At 35.4% G+C, this 18622-nt stretch overlaps 1 protein-coding gene across 3 annotated transcripts in view; it reads left to right on the forward strand.

The window, feature by feature from the left end:
• The window catches only part of LOC121863733 (SEC14-like protein 1), a 77082-nt gene that overhangs the window by 7021 nt on the left and 51439 nt on the right, over positions 1 to 18622 (forward strand). For all 3 annotated transcript variants that reach the window (XM_042362484.1, XM_042362485.1, XM_042362486.1), the window contains exons 2-4: positions 6478 to 6609; positions 7454 to 7582; positions 14254 to 14524. In XM_042362484.1, coding sequence (XP_042218418.1) covers positions 6478 to 6609; positions 7454 to 7582; positions 14254 to 14524 — 532 coding nt within the window. The remainder of the gene's footprint in view (positions 1 to 6477; positions 6610 to 7453; positions 7583 to 14253; positions 14525 to 18622) is intronic.

An 18622-nucleotide genomic window follows, 5' to 3' on the forward strand; every position in this document is an offset into this window, starting at 1 on the left:
CGTAAATAACAGTTTCCTTGGTTAGTAACCAGCAAACAATGGTTGGGCATTCATTGATAACTGGCAACGATTCTATGGCAACGACTACCTGTACAGTCGCGACGGAGTACACTTGTCTCGTGAGGGGGTAAAGACGTTGTCTGCATCCCTGGAGCGTGAAATTGTCACTCCGAAGGGGGTGTTTCGCCAGTAGAGAGGGGTCGGGGAAAGTGGGAGTCAAAAAACAAGCAGGTCCTGGGAAGTAAAATTAGTTACTCAGGACAAGGGGTAAAACAGGACCAGGGAAGGGTAGGTTTAAATGTATACTATACAAACAGTAGGAGCGTTAGAAATAAAATAGACTTGCTGAGAGCGGTTGTATGTACCGAGAATGTAAACGTCATAGCAATCACCGAAACTTGGATGAATCTGGCGAGCAAAATTTTTTTATCAGAGTACCACATAGAAGGGTACAACCTTTTTCACAAGGACAGGGAAGGTAGGAAGGGGAGAGGGGTCGCACTCTTCGTCAAGGATACATTAAAATGTTGTATTAATAATTCAATAAAGGGTGAAATAGGAACCGAGTCTGTGTGGGTAGAAATCACGGAAGGAAGAGAAAAACTAATTATGGGAGTGATTTACAGGCCCCCAAGTCTTGGCAAAGAAGCAGCTCAGCCCATATGGCAGGAAATGAGTAGGGCAGCAAAATATAACAACCTATGCATTATGGGGGATTTCAACTTTAAAATATTGACTGGGACAACATTGTAGGTGACTATGAATCTGAAGACTTCCTAGACGCAGTACAGGACAATTTTTTGAAACAACTAATTACAGAACCTACTAGAATATATTAGACCTAGTATTAACAAATATAGAAAATATTATCAGAGATATCACAGTAGGGGAAGAACTAGGTAACAGTGATCACAGAGAAATGAGGTTCACCCTAAATTGGGAAACGAAAAACAATGACAATATGGTCAGTCCCAAAATTTCGGTTGGCGGATTATCAGGGGTTAAGAAGGTACCTAGGTGAGGTCACCTGGGAACAGTCACGTCAGTCCCCAGTAGGAAGGGGTGAGGTCATAGATGACACAACAATTGATCATGACTATAATATATTCACTAGTATACTACATAAAGCACAAGAACAAAATATACCATACAGGAAAAATTAGGTCAAATTAGAATGAACCAAGGTGGATGACCAGAAAACTTAAACATGACATAGGAATAAAGAAAGGAATATATAAGAAATTAAAGGGAGGGGAGGAGCAGCTCAGAAATAGGTATAATGAGCTATCTAGGAATGTTAAGAAAAATGTAAGGAAAGCAAAGAGAGACTATGAAATCAAAATAGCAAGAGAATCCAAGGCGAATCCCAAGGGATTTTTCCAGGTATATAGGACAAATGAAGGGACAAAGTTGGGCCTTTAAAGCCAGGGAGGGGAGAAGTGATAATGGCAGTGAAGAAATAAGCAAAGCATTGAACAGCTACTTCTTATCAGTTTTCACAGAAGAAATTTGCGATGAAATTCCAGAGGTGGAACTGATATTTAAGGGAAAGGAAGAAGAGAAATTAAAGAATATCGCTATCAGAAAAGAGGATGTTCTTAAGAAGACAAATAAACTAAAGAAAACAAAATCCCCAGGGCCGGATGAAATTTTCCCTCGAGTCTTGAAAGAGTGTTGGGAACAGATTAGCGGACCCCTCGTAAACTTATTTACAAAATCATTAGACACTGGAGTTGTGCCAGACTTGTGGAAACAGGCAAATGTAGTACCCATATTCAAAAAGGGAGACAGAGCATCAGTGTCAAATTACCGGCCGATCAGTTTGACGTCAGTGTAACGGGCCGAGTTTTCTCTTTTCAATAATTTACCATCCAGCTATTCTTTCCTGTTAGTATTCTATTTATTCATATACTTATATGTTCTGTGTAATACTCTTTCCAATGAGTACCCTGTTTTATATACTTATCCTTCTTCAATTCTTTACATATATATATATATAAAAAAAAAAATATATATATATATATATATATATATATATATATATATATATATATATATATATATATATATATATATATATATATATATATATATATATATATATATATATATATATATATATATATTTATTCTTGTGTATTCTTGCTCATATTCTGATATGTTCTTTATCTCTATATACCTTATATTCTTATACAAGTAACTCTTATGCTTCTCTACTTATGTTTTCCAAGTCAATGTTCTTTCCTTTCTGAAGTGTACTTTGTTTTATTTCTTTCTTATACATGGGTTAGTCTGGGGAACCATGTTATTCTTTGTACAACACTTTTTATACTTACAAAGGGTAGCTGCCACCACCCAGACTTTTCATTAAATAACATAACTCATGGAAAGTTGTTGGGTAGTGTGGTAGATGTCTAGGCACGTGAGTAAGTATTATTTTCTGGGAACCAATGTTTAGAAGGAGTAGAGTGGTGATACTCAGATTACTAATTCAATATTTATTAACATAGTGAGTGGAGAAGATGCATCTTAAATTCACTCAGGCTAAACAGAACCGCAATTAGCTTATTAAATCATCAAACACTTCAAGAGCTTATTACCTCATTCAACACCTCCAAATACTCATTACTATATCAGACAATTGGGATATCATTACCTTGATACATGAGATTCCGTATTATTCACAAGCCATCACTGGACCCTCCGGTCTTACTTTAACAAGTAACAAACTACCTCTCCACTTCTTGATTAGAGCATGATACTTTCAGGTTATTCTTTCATGGGTACTACAGATGAATACATAACCCACTGGGCAATTCTACAATTAGTAACATACAATATTTCTTATCACTTCACAAGGAACCACCTGGTACCTTGAACTCTCATTCAGGGGTTCAATACTTAACTCGGGATACTATATTTCTGCTAGTTATCCCTCCAAACATGGGCCGACACTGCTCCATGCAATAGATGAAGTACAATCTCCAGATGGAGTCAGCGGGCACAGTTGTTTACAGCGACCGCCAAGCTGAAGGCTCGCTCGCTAGGTGCACTCAGGGAGGTTGACTCGTTACACACTGGCAGAGTGGTGAGGGCGCTTCCCGGGGGAATCGTGTCCTGGGATTCTAAATGCGCCCCCTTAGAGACAGTCTTCAAGAACCATCTTGCCCATAGGTAGCTATCGACCCTCAGGAGAATGGCTAACACATCCGCGTCTGTAGACGTGGAGGAGAAATCACAGAAGGCGTGAATATTTATCATCACTATACAAAACATACGTCTGGCACCGGTTCAGACGATAGCTAGACCTCTACTTTACTTGGCACTGACGGTACTATGTTAAAACATGAACACTGATATTCGCAAAAATGACTAAGTTAAACTGAGTTAATACAGTGGCGTGGAACACACGTGAACATACCTATAGACGTGGAGGAGAAATCACAGAAGGAGTGATTTCTCCTCGCGCGCCTGCATATATACGGGCCTGAGGGCATATTCCTACTAGAAAGATAAATTTCACTAACAATAGGCCCTCTATTCACAGTAGTCGTTGGACACCTAGCTGTGACCGTCAGTGTCACAGATCAGGCTAATTTTCTACATCTATATTTATGATTTAATCAGAGATTGAGTTTGTCAGTAAAGAGGTGAATTGAAGTTATATATGCGTTCGCAACTCTATTGACCTGACCGCAAACCACATCCCCGGTCAAACGGCCGTTAAATCTGGGAGAATTTTGAGTTTGACAGGAACTGTTCAGAAGATGAATGACTTTCTTAAATAGACAACTGACACTAACTAAACTATGAACATCAGATTCTCTGATGTCGGGGCAACAAAACAATATAACTTCAGTAGCGATCAGAAACCCATGGATATCCCCACGGACGACCTAAAATACGCCACTCTAACTGGTAAACTCAACACTCGCTTACTTGACACGTCTTACTAACAATAAGGACAGTTGAAGCGTTCAACAACACTCACAATGGATCTTGAATGTTCCAACTGTAAACAGACATATCTAAGTTGACTCAAAACAAAGGTGTTCTCTCTCACATTCAAATTCATTATATAGAGAGGTTGGTTTCAGTAAGTCAGAGAAAATGGGATAACGGAGGACTGAGGCGTCTTGAAGTGATGAAAAAACGGACTCCTCAGATGGAGGACTCAAAATAAAAGCAGAGGTACATGTTTTGTGGGCTATGGAGCGTAATATGAATCATTTGATTTTGGCGTTAACTGACGTGTACGACCGTGGTCGTTACATCAGTAGTGGGGAAATTTCTTGAATCAATTCTAGCAGATAGCATCCGATCGCATCTAGAGAAAAGCAAATTAATCTACGACTCTCAACATGGGTTTGCAAAGGGAAAATCTTGTCTAACAAATCTGCTAATGTTTTTTAGGAGTCTTCGAGGTAGTAGATAATGACGAAAATTATGATGTTATTTACTTAGACTTTAGCAAAGCATTTGACAGAGTACCGCATCAGAGGCTTCTGAGAAAAATTAAGGCTCATGGTATCGAGGGGAAAGTTTTAAATTGGATAAAATCATGGCTCGCCGTGTAACCAGTGGGGTTTCCCAGGGGTCAGTACTAGACCCACTCTTGTTCATAATCTACATAAACGATCTAGATACTGGGATCAGCAGTGACATAAGCAAGTTTGCGGATGACACCAAAATAGGGCAGCAAATTAATTCAGGGCAGGATGCAAATGCATTACAGGAGGATCTAAATAAACTGCAGGGGTGGTCTGAAAAATGGCAAATGAAATTCAACACCAGCAAGTGCAGCGTACTTAATATTGGAAGAACAAATACTTATAATGTATACAGCCTTAACAACATCAACCTAGAGAAGTCGACTTGTGAAAGAGACCTAGGGGTACTTATAAGCCCGGACCTACGGCCTAGAAAACAGTGCGTTAATGTTCGAAATAAGGCAAACAGAGTATTGGGCTTTATATCTAGAAGTGTAAGTAACAAGAGTGCAGAGGTCTTATTGCAACTATATCTTGCGCTAGTCAGGCCGCACCTCGATTATGCTGTTCATTTCTGGTGCCCCTATTATAGAATGGATATAAATTCACTTGAGTCGGTGCAGCGAAGAATGACAAAAATGATTCCGGGACTTAGAAACCTTCCATATCAGGATAGGTTAAAGAAACTTAACTTGCATTCCCTAGAAAGACGAAGAGTGCGGGGTGATATGATAGAAGTATTTAAGTGGGTGAAAGTAATCAGTAAATTGGATATAAATAAAGTTCTTATAATATCCGAGCAGGATTGGACTCGGAGCAACGGTTTCAAGTTGGATAAGTTTAGGTTTAGGAGGGAGATAGGAAGAAACTGGTTCACAAATAAGGTGGTGGACGAGTGGAACAAGCTTAGCAACTTTGTAGTAAGTGCTGAAACTCTGGAAAGTTTCAAAAGGAGGCTAGATAGATTCATGGATGATAGAGAGTGGTAGTAACTCTCGACAGGAGCTGCCATGCACAGGCCAACCGGCCTATTGCAGACTCCTTATTTTCTTATGTTCTTATGTTTATTTGAACAGCTCCTTTTCACAACTCGCAAACTTGGGAAAAAAAAATTCTATCAATTATTTGTATTCCAGAAGACAAAGGAAGATCACACAGTTTACTTTTGTAGTACCATGTACTGTACTGCACTGTACTGCCACTTAAATATCTGTCTTTTAGTGGACTTTCTCAATCAGGGGTGGAAGGTGTGCTGGTGTGGACAATATGTGCAGTACAGTACATGTTTCTGAGATTGGGATCTGGTGACCTGTGGAGCTTATTATTTGGAATGCTGTACAGTACAGGTTATACTCATATACTACATGCTCAGTAAAAATGGAGCAGTTTTTCATCAATAGCATTTTTTATGAAATCACATGATGTGTGTTCAGTACTATACAGTACTGCTCCTCCCCGACATACGACTGGGTTAGGGACCCAAATCCAGGTCGTAAGTCGAAATGGTCGTAAGTCGAAAATCCTTAAATTATACATGGAAAATCTAAAATGGGTGTCTCTTTTTCTTCTCAGCACCACAAAACTCTCACTTTTAACCTTGCCAGCCATTTTAAAGTGAATTACAAACGAAAATTTTGTCAGTACACAGCACAATCACTGACGTTGGGACTCGAAAATACGTAATTTGACAAAATTTTGGGACGACTGAGGCGGTCGTAAGTCGAGTAGGTTGTAAGTCGGGGAGGAGCTGTACTTTGTTAGGTAATTTGCCAAGGAGCAGTATTATTCGGTCAACAAAGCTGTCTCCCCACTGTTTGAAATTTATTCCCAATGAGCTACGGGTACTGTAGTATTAAGTTTATGTTACAGACATACTGGTATATTTTAATTTATGGATGTGAACTAAAATAAAAATGGAACTTTCATTACGTAATAGCAAAGAATTTTATGTTATCCTGTAAGTCATTCATTTATGTCTTATTTCCAGATCATGGGCGTGGAATATATCTACTTTGTGCAGACTAATACTCTTGACAACAGAAATAGAACTCTTACCATTGAAGCCTACAATGAGAGCTTTTCTTCCCGGGTTGTCATCAATGAGAAATGCCGCTACACGGTATGTATGTCTGCTCTCACTCACCTTAAGCTCAGTAGAATACTATACTGTACAATATAACAGAATTGTGCTTTAGAATTATGGTCCGGAAAGAGGAAGAGAGTATATAGAGAAAGAGAGAGAATGCTGAGAGATAAAGAGAGTACAGTATACAGAAAGAAAAAGTACATGTATACAGAGAGAGAAGGATTTTAGAATGTTACTCTCCAAGAAGTTTAATTTGAGACAGGCATGAATACTTATGTAAGCTTTAACTTGAAAAAGCAGAAGTAGATTTTTATGAAACTTACGTGAAGTGACTACAGGGTATATACAGGTATATATATATATATATATATATATATATATATATATATATATATATATATATATATATATATATATATATATATATATATATATATATATATATATATATATATATATATATTTATTTTAATAAAAAATCCACAATGAAATACAGTACAGTAAAAGTGATGAATAATGATGAATGGATACAGTACAGTGAAAGTAATAAATAATAAGGAATGGATACAGTGTGACTGAGCACTTAACCTTTAATGTAGTCAGCTGAATGCACATGGGGCCCCCATAATTTTCTAATTATACATGGAGACTACATTAACTGGAAACGTTTCGGTATAGAAAATGCGTGTGTCATTTAAAAAAAATTTTTTATTTTTTTATCTATATCTGAGGCGGTCGTAAGTCCCGACGGTCGTAAGTCCACGTAGTCGTAAGTCGGGGTCTAGGTGTATATATATATATATATATATATATATATATATATATATATATATATATATACAACACTGAATTATTCCTGTTCTTTCCACTCTCCCAGGTTCATCCAGAGAATACCGACTGGACCTGCTTTGAGCAGACAGCCACTCTAGATATTAAGTCATTTTTTGGATTTGAGAGTACAGTTGAGAAGATCGCCATGAAGCAGTACTCACAGAACATATCAAAGGTGAGCAGTACAGTATGTCTTTGTAAACCCAGGATAGAAACTACTTGTGTGTGTGTGTGTGTGTGTGTGTGCGCGCGTGTGTGTGCGCGCGCGCATGCATGCACGCTTTACAGTATCATAAAGTACAGTACTGTACAATATAGTTCTTGAGAATAGGCAAAAATATTGTGTACAAAGGGACACACTATGTGAGGTCAGGAAAGGAAGAGGATACGGTATTATGGATCAAAGCTCTGATTTATTGGGTGATTCAGAAGAGAAAATACAAATTTTAATGAATGACTTTGCAAGAGTGTATGTATAGTAAAGTGATGAAAATATGGTGAGAAGGGAAACTTGAAGAATTAGTAGTGTAAATGGAGATAGAGTGAAGGAATTGGAGTGTGTCAGATATCTTGGGGTAGATGTCTCAGTAAATGAGATGTCTAGTGATGAATTAAACCACAGAGAAGGGGAGGAAAGAAATTTATTATTGGACTGAGAAATGCTTGGAGAGAAATAACTTTGTCAAAAGGGGGCAAGATGGGGATGTACAGGGGAATTATTGAGTCAACATAATATTATGAGTGTAAAATGTGGACTCTGGATGCAAAAGGAAGGAACATATTAAAAGTTAATTTTTTTTAGTAATATTTTGAGTAAATAGGATCATTATCATCATTCATGGCCACTTCCATGATCACCCAATGGCAGCTCTCCATGCTGTATGAATGGCTCCCTCATGAAGTTTCTTCCAACCTTTTTCCATGTCATTCTTGGCCTACCCCTAGCTCTCCTCCTCAAACTCCTACATCACTTGATCAAATTGGTCTCCTCCATTCTCTCCACATGCCTGAACCATCTCAGCCAACTTCAGCACAAAACCTTTCTAATGCTCTCAATACCCAGCCACCCTCTTAGGTCTGAACAGGGATTCCTATCTCTCAGTGTGTAACATTACACATCCATCTCACCATTGCTATTTCAACTTGCTCAAGCCTACATATATATATTTTTTTTAACTGCTCATGTTTCACTCTAATACAACATAGAGGAAGAAATACAGGAGGAGTAATGGAAGTGAAATAGATATACAGTATTGAGCTAATGGACGAGGGTCTGCTTGTGTGATATGGACACACATGTTTCATGATACTGTATATAGACCATAGAGTCATTAGTACTGTATAAGAGTAAATACGGTTGAATATGGTTGAAACTTTCAATGCAGCTGGTAAATATAGGGTCTCTATTTATTTTTTTCATGGTTTTGCTTTCAATATTCTTGCTTAAGTTGTTTCGTCAAGTTATTTACGGTAAGCATTCAGCTTTGGCAAGCTATCATTTGTGTCATATTGTGGTCAGTTGTATTCCTTTACTTTGTGGCAGTACCCCCTCAAGATGGCAGAGCGACCTGTATGATAAGAACATGCTGCCAGTGAATATGTGGAGGATAATCCAGATTATATATTGACACTATTGACTCAGATGCATTCAATTGGAATAAATAACAGTGTTGGTGGTACAGCGGTAACGCGCATAACTCTCGCCAATATATCAAGGGTTCGAGCCTCGGCCCGGACACACGTGAGAAGGGTGTTATCCAGTGTGACCCTCACTACCAAACACCACAGGTTTCCCAGTCCCCGGTTTCCTCCTGTACTAACACTGGATAGAGCGCACAAACAGCTAGTAAGCTGATAAGTGGCGAATATGATAAAAAAACAGTATGCAGTACTCATGTGTGTGACATTTGCTATGTAGCAATAGTAAAGGGGGTGATAGTTCTCGGATAATTTATACATACTTTACAGTACAGTGGTCCCTCAATTAACGAACACAATTGGTTCCACAGAGTCGGTTGTTAACCAAAAATTTCGTTAACTGAACCTATTACTTCAATGGGATATTGGGTAATTGGTTCCTACTCACAGAAAAAGTATACATACAAAGTACTGTATACCGGTAATAGAATTAACAAAACATTAAATATAAACTACATACAGTACTGTACTGTACAATATACTGTACAATAATAAATAAAAAACAATAGAATACTATTTTTTAACGTACTTTGAGGTGTGTATGTCGTATTCCCGGCAGCTTTGTTTACATATCAAACAGCTGATTGTAGAGGCACTCGATGATGGCATGCCATATTCTTTACAGAGTGCATTGGCTCTAATGCCTTCTTTTCATGTTTCATAATAATTTCTGCACTGTATATTATCAATATGTTAACTAAATTTCAGAATGACCAATAATTTTAATGTAAAAATGCAAAAAATATTCAAGAGACCAACAAACTCGATGTTCACTCCACTGTAAACAAAGTTAAACTGAGAAGCGTTGGTGGGTGATTCTATCAGCTGATGGACACACAAAAACTGTTCCCTGTACAGTGGTCCCTCGGTTAACGAAATTTTGGTTAACGAATTACCTTCCATAAGAATCTTCAATTCGGTAACGAAAAAAAATTCGATTAACGAAATCCTTACGAAAATCACATTTTATTTTGAACATCAGCTGATAAGCTGAGGAGGTACTCAGCCAATTCAGTGATCTCTTGCATGTTTACATTCAAACTAATCACTATATTATAAGAATTCCAGCAATGCAAATTAAAATTATCCCAGTCACTTCTATTAAATTTTATAAGCAAAAAAAAAAACTCCATCTAAAAAAAAAATAAACTAACAATTAAATACTTCACACCACAGGCACCAACTGTCAAACATGTCACTGTCACCCCTCCCTCCCTCCCTCCCTGCCCCCCACCTTCCTGAGAAACGTTTGGGTAAAAAGACTAGGTTTACAGGTTTAAAAATAAATTAATACCTCAGACTAAAGTTAGGATAATATAATTTGCATTGCTGAAATCCTTTCAAGACAGGGAATATTTTGAATATAAACTTCATATATTTTGCACAAAAGAAACAAATTTTGCTCTCCCTTATAAAATTCTTAAATTAGATATAAAATTTGTATGTCTAATGCAAATTTTAGCTTGTTTATATTCAAATTTATCACTATCTTATAAGAATTCCAGCAATGTAAATTATATTTTGGCTTTACTTTGTATATACTTTTCTGTGAGCTGGAACCAATTACCCAATATCCCATTGAAACAATGGTTTCGGTTAACAAACGACCTTCTGGAACGAATTGTGTTCGTTAACCGAGGGATCACTGTACTGTATATAATTATTATCAATATGTTAACTAAATTTCAGAATGACCAATAATTTTAATATAAAAAAATGTAAAAATATTCAAATGACCAACTTTCTTGATATTTACTCCACTGGAAACAAATGTAAACATAGAACCAATTACTGTATTCGCGGACTAGCCGATCAGCTGTTGCATACACCAAGGCGCGTTTCTCGTAAGTCTATCGTTAATCTAAGTTTTGTTCGTTAATGGAACTGAAAATCCTTATGGGAGCTAATTCGTTAACCGAAATTTCATGAATTGAACCGTTCGTTAATCGAGGGACCACTGTACTGTATTACAGTATTTGCAAGTATGCAATCAAAAGATGAGAAATATATATATATATATATATATATATATATATATATATATATATATATATATATATATATATATATATATATATATATATATATATATATATATATATATATATATACATACATACATACACAGGGTGTCCCATAAATTTCCATACATAGGAAAAATAAATTTTATATGAAAATCCATTTTTATTTATATAATATGCTCTACATGACTACCATTCTGTTGAAAACACTCTTCAATGCGTGTCCTCCACTGCTGAAGAACACGTTCAAGCACAGCTGGAGTTATGCTTGTAATGGCGTTGGTGATACGTTGTATGGAAACTTATGGGACACCCTGTGTATATATATATATATATATATATATATATATATATATATATATATATATATATATATATATATATATATATATATATATATATATATATATATATATATATATATATATATATATATACACACAGTGGGGTATGCTATAACGAACGTAATTGGTTCCAGAACCTCGTTCGTTATAGCATTCGTTCGTTATGGGATTAATCCGTTCCAGGCCCCCAAATACAACCGCTTAACACTGAAAAAATTCTGTGGAAAATGTAAAAAATACGGTACTTTATCTTACCTTAGTGTTATTCAGCATGCAGGTACCCCTAAACACTGGCACATCACTATCACTTCCACTGGGAGTCTTGGCTTTAAGGTCCTCAAACAATTGTTTAGCCTTCTCACAAATTATAGCTTCACTAATGTTACCACCTGCCATTTCTTTCTCCTTTATCCACACTAAGAGTAAATTTTCCATCTCTTCAATCACATTACACCTTGCTTTGCTAAGTCTAAAGATTCCCTTAGCCACTTGCACAGTTTTAACTCCTCTTTATTCTTCAAAATCGTACATATAGTCGATTTAGCCATCCCATATTCATCACTAAGTTTCGCAATGCTTCTTCCATTCTCACGTTTCTTTATAATTTCTTTCTTAGTTTCAAGGGTTATTAGCTTTCTCACTCGCTTTGGACGACTCATTGTTACAATTGTATACTTGTATAACAAAATAGTTATACAAATAACGCGAATTTCCACATCAAAAGACGAAATTTCAACAATAACAGTGGTGCACTGGCTACACAATGAGACAAAGATGGCGCCTGACGCTCTTGTTGTGGGTCGCGGTACAACAATATTCATGCGCCAGGCGAAATAGTCCGGTATTCATCCGCGTTCGTTGTAGGAGTTGCGTTCGTTATAGCATTCTCAATTTTATAGGTAAAACCATTCGTTATAGGAATATTCGTAGTAGGATCCGTTCGTTATAGCATACACCACTGTATATATATATATATATATATATATATATATATATATATATATATATATATATATATATATATATATATATATATATATATATATATATATATATATATATATATATATATATATATATATACATATACAGTTGTACCCCACTTAACGCGGTCAATTGAACCCAGAGGGTCCCGCGTTAAGTGAAAACCGCGTTAAGTGAATAACAGAACATATGGGATTAATTCCAATAGAACCCAGCCCGACCCCCAAACTCCACTTTTTGACGACAAATAACTATGTTGTAGTAAAAATAACATCTTAATTTTATGATGGTACATGCACACAATTAATACTTAAGAGAAATAGAGAAATACAGTCGCCAAGTTAATGTCCATTCAAATAATGGACTCAACTCCCTCCCCCTCTTCTCACACTACACTCACTGGCTCTTCCCTCTGAGAAATTTTTGGGGGAAAACCAGGTATAGTAATAAATAATTCCTCAAACTAAAGTTAGGATAATATAATTGACATTGCTGGATTCCTTGTAAGACCAGGAATATTTTGAATATAAATGTCATATATTTTGGACAAAAGATAACATAATTACCTAGAGAACAATTTTTATCTAAAAATTGTATGTTTAATGCAAAATATATGTTGTTTATATTCAAAATGATCACCAAATTATAAGAATTCCAGCAATGTAAATTATATTCTGACCGGGTAATTTGTATGAATTTTATGAGCTAAAACAAATATCTTCAGTTAAAAAAAAAAATAATTCTTCACCGGGTAACAGATGGTCGGTCGGTCGGTCCCTCCCTCCCCCCCACCCCCCACCCCCCACCAACCGTCCCAAGGAGATGTGTGGGATAACCACTAAATTTTAATAAATAATACCTCAAACTAAAGTTAGGATAATATAATTGACATTGCTGGATTCCTTGTAAGACCAGGAATATTTTGAATATAAATGTCATATATTTTGGACAAAAGATAACATAATTACCTAGAGAACAATTTTTATCTAAAAATTGTATGTTTAATGCAAAATATATGTTGTTTATATTCAAAATGATCACCAAATTATAAGAATTCCAGCAATGTAAATTATATTCTGGCTGGGTAATTTGTATGAATTTTATGAGCTAAAACAGGCAGTCAGGCAGGGTGGCGGGTGGGGGGTGGTGCGAATCTAAAAATAGCTCTCGAGCCGGACACTCACCGCGTATATGATGAAAAATGCCGCGTTAAGTGAAAGTTCAGCTTTGGCAAGGCACGCGTATAGCGAAAACGCGTAAGTGAAAGCGCGTTAAGCGGGGTAATACTGTATATATATATATATATATATATATATATATATATATATATATATATATATATATATATATATATATATATATATATATATATATATATATATATATATATATATATATATATATATATATATATATATATATATATATATATATATATATATATATATATATATATATATATATATATATATATATATATATATATATATATATATATATATATATATATATATATATATATATATATATATATATATATATATATATATATATATATATATTCAGCACACAGGAAATGGGTTGCTGGGTCATAAATCAACTGTAGTGAAAGTATTAACATGAATAAAAATAATGATATAGATACATAGTACAGATGCCTAATGTTCTTTAAGAGTATTATGAAAGAAAGTCAAGAGTGAAGCCCATCCAACATTGCTCAGGTATCAAAATTGCTATACAGTATTGAATTAAAGAGGTTTTGAGCCTATAGTTAAAGTACTGCTATATATATTCAACAGGGCAAGGAAATTATTGAATACTTCATTGAGGAGCTCCGTAAAGATGGCGTCACATATGTACCACGATGGGAAGAACCAACTCAAAAGGCTTTGCCAGAAGTTTGTGTTATTAATGAAAGCAAGAAACTGGAAAGTGAAGCAGAGAGCAGCTCAGAAGAGACAGAGAGGCGCGACCGCACCAGCAGCACTCCATCTACTGGCTCCACTGAGCTTCATCTCGGCGCATCTGCCACACACCTCCCGAGCATGGATAAGGTCAACCTTAATGAAGGTAATATTTTGAAACAGTTTATATTTTGTCTCGCATGTCTCTAAAAAGAAAAAAACTAGACATATAGGCATGATGGAATGACATTGAGCTTATGAAAGTATGTGGACCAAATTTTCAATACTTTGTAATAAGGGAATAATGGACTAGGATGGATTTATTTCATAATCATATACGTACACAAAAGAAGGAAGTTTGAAGATTTTCTTGTACAGGTACAAGCAGTTGGAGGTTATGACAGGAAAATTGTTAGAAGCAAAGAAGAAAGGAAGCTGTGTGCCTCTTTTGAAAGTGAGGTTCTCATGTTATGGTACTTCTAAGTTCTAACTTACCTATTGATCTATGGGTTATGTGTAGTAGATCTTGAGTGTACAGGGTATTAGAGATTGTAATTGTATTTTTCTGTTTGTGATAGTATATATTATCGAAGTTTAAGTAAGTCATTAAAAATATTATATTCAATATAATATTAACTATTTTTAGATATCACATTTCTTTTGAAGTTAATATTAAATGTGTTGTATTGAGAGCATGTGGTGTTGTCTTCTAAAGTGGCTGTTGTTTAGTATTTAGCTTACCTTGATATTTGCAAACGTCATTAAACTACCAATGAATGCAAACTATCAGCGACTACTTAAAAGGCTGTCAGCATACTCAGTTGGAAAGGATTAATATATTTTTAATATTAATACAGTATATGTTTGGCATGGCATAATGAGTAAACTTTCATGAGTAAACTTTTTTGGTATTTTTTTCTGCTACAGGTTATTCTTTTAGTGAACACATTTTAATTTACTTCTCTCACCAAGGTAGTTACTGTATCCCCATTTTACTGAGAAGAAAATAAATAGGGGATCAGTAATGCACAAGAGAATGTAGCTGTGGAGTTTGTTATGCTTTAACTTTCTTCATTTTCTTATTACTCTACAGTAATTACAGGTACAGAATGATGTTTTCCAACTGAGTTAGGTAGTACTGTACCAGCCTTCAAGAGGAATGGGTTAAGAGCCTCGAATTTAATTAAACTGGCAGTGATAAGTTTTTTATATTAGCATGAGAGCATATGTATTATATTAGCATGAGAGCATATGTATTATATTAGCATGGGAGCATATGTATTATATTAGCATGAGAGCATATGTACACTCGGTAAAAAAAAGTATCTTTACGATTCTTGTGCAAAACAAAATGACACCACAAATGAAGATTTTTGATAAAGGCCCATGAAGCATACTGTTATTCACCAATCATAATGCTACAAACTAATTTTATATTTTGAATGATATAACTAAATTAAGGTAGGAAATGTCTCGCAATCAAGCCTACCAACCCTAGCGAGACAACGGGATTATTCAGTTCCAAATTCATCGGACCCCTCCTGAGAGATACTTTTTTTACCCGAGTGCACCTTCAATAGCACTTGTGTCTATATGTTAATGAAGTAGTGTGTGTGCTACAGGCTCTGAATTGCTAAGTTGACTTTGGCCGAATTCCAGATGATGCTTTCATGACAGACAGAGAATACATTAAATGGTGTTTGGTTAATATTACTCCAGAAGAAGTGGTGGATAATGGCCCAACAGACCAGGGTATAATCTCACAATATTTTGTATCATTGAAGTCATTGCTTTTACTGTATTCTGTTGAAATTTTTATTGGCAATGCTAGATTTGTAATGGGTTTAAGGCAGTACTCTACAGCTTGCATGAAAATAGAACTTTTTCAGTATATTTCAAAATACTTGCACCATACCCAATTACAGTACTGTACTGTATACCATACCAAATGTCATACAGTGCATGTACTGTACTGTATACATGATTTTGTCAAATATTATCATCCATTTAGCAAGTATTACCTAAACCTCTTGGTAGTTTGGCACTAGTTATCTCTTTTGAGTACCCTGTACAGTACACACAGGTAATAAATTGGTTAAAATTTGTCCTACACTTTAGTATCAACAGGGACTAAGTCTTCAGTAACCCTTTTTCATTTTTATGTATTTTGTCAGTTGGATAATTTTTTCTAGATACTGTACTGTAATATCTAGCTGATTATGTACTCTGTGTTTAGAATTTTGTTGTGAGTATAGCAAGTGTATTTGATAACTATTTTGCAAAATGAATACTGTAACTATTTTATTTACTGAAATCTTGAAATTCATGGCTGATTTTTTTTTACTTGCATAACAGTTTTAAGACTTAAAAAGGAAATTGCATGGAAAATTTATTTTTGTAAAGAAGGTATTTTTCTGGATGATGAACTTCTTTGCCTGAACTAAACTTATGTTTTGTAATCCTGTTTGTTTAATTAGGACTAACTGTTGATGTAAAAGTGAAGTACATTGGAAGATGATGGAAATGACAAAGAAATGAGTGAGCCAAAATACACAAGAGACAGTGATAGTATTTGCTTGTTTGGGTTGTACCATCATCCACAACTTTGACAGAACATCATTTTGATGTGTATTTGATGACTGCGAGGTCATCCTTCATCCACAGCTCCAGTTCTGCATGGCTAACGTACCACCTCAACACTGACAAAAAGTTAGCCACCCCTCTTGACCTACCGTAGTTCCAAGATTATTAAAAAAAATTATATTGATCAATCCTGAAAAGCAACTGTCCTGTTGTTAATATTACAAAATAGAAGTATAAGGATGTACTTTAGTCTAACCTTAGATGGAAAAAGATATTCCCACATACAGTATTTGTAATACTGTAATACATCAACACCTGCAGATTTGCCATCACTTTTACAGTACTGTACTTTAAGTATCTAACAGTAACCCAATACAATGATACATTACTCTAACAGTATCTCCAATTTAAAAGAAAGATTCTGACAGTCATTTAACACATCTCCAACAATGCTGTAACTCTGTTCCAGCCCTTCAACCTTTTTCTTCAAAAGTTAACCATATCTATATTGCTCCAACTTCTTCCCATCACATATAGCACATTTGCAATTCTTACTTTCAACACCTCTGTCATTTTTGCATTATATCCTTTAAATAAACCTTTAATGTTGATGCAAACAGAATTAATCAGGAAATAAACAGGAAAGAAATTGAGGAATGTTTCTGAAATCCGTTTATAATATAAAACCAGGCTGGGAAATCCAGCTTCCTCCTCCTCCTCCTACCCTTGGTATGTTGCAAAAGATAAATTCTTGCTGTTAGTCCGATGAGTCCGATGATGTAATCAAGCAGATGACTGGGAAGATGTGTAATACTGGCATGGCAATGACTTGACAGCCTTCTACATGTAAGACCCCATTTCAAGGATTTTGTTGTAGATGGTAGGTTAGGTTTAGTTCATCTTTCAGTTGGTCCCCAGCAGCTGTTGCATAGCAGGGGCAGATCTAGAAATATCAAAGAGGGGGGGATCCAAGAAGTTGTGGGTGAGGGAACATGGCGAGCATAGCGAGCCCACCCAAATGGGGGGGTTTGGGGGTTTTGAAATCTGACTAATATCATGGGCATTTTGAAGCCATGTGCACTTGATATTAGGAGATATTATGAGGTCGATAGTAATCACTTTTTACAATGCAAAATGCCTGAGTGCAATACTGTATTAAAGAAAAAATATAGGAATTTTCTGATGAAAAGGGGGAATCCAGTCCCGCAAGACAAGAGATGTAAAAAACAAAAACAAATTAAGGACGATTTTTTTTCCTGTATTTTTGTAGCCTGTTATAACTATAATTTGGAGTTGCTTCCAATACAAGGTATCATTATAGTGTTTTAGATAATTTACAGTAGAACGTCGATTTAAAGCGATTCAATTTAAGATTATTGATTTAAAGCAACACCCACAATTAAGGACATATTTTAATTTAAAGCAAATCTTTCCTATTTTGTGCCAGTCAATCTGGCGCATCATATTTAAAATGTTGCGCCTAATGTTTCTCTGGGCTGGGCACGCTACACTGTCCTAAGGGCAAAGCTGTACTGTACATGTACTCGAAATAATGTACTAAATGATTACTAAAATTTTTGTCTAGTGCAAACTATAGCATGTTTATATTCAAATTAATCATTATCTTATAAGAATTCCAGCAATGTTAATTATATTCTCCCATGTCAGTTCAGTGACATTT

This window comes from Homarus americanus, unplaced genomic scaffold (assembly GCF_018991925.1).
Source record: "Homarus americanus isolate GMGI-L3 unplaced genomic scaffold, GMGI_Hamer_2.0 scaffold48354, whole genome shotgun sequence".
NCBI lineage: Eukaryota > Metazoa > Arthropoda > Malacostraca > Decapoda > Nephropidae > Homarus > Homarus americanus.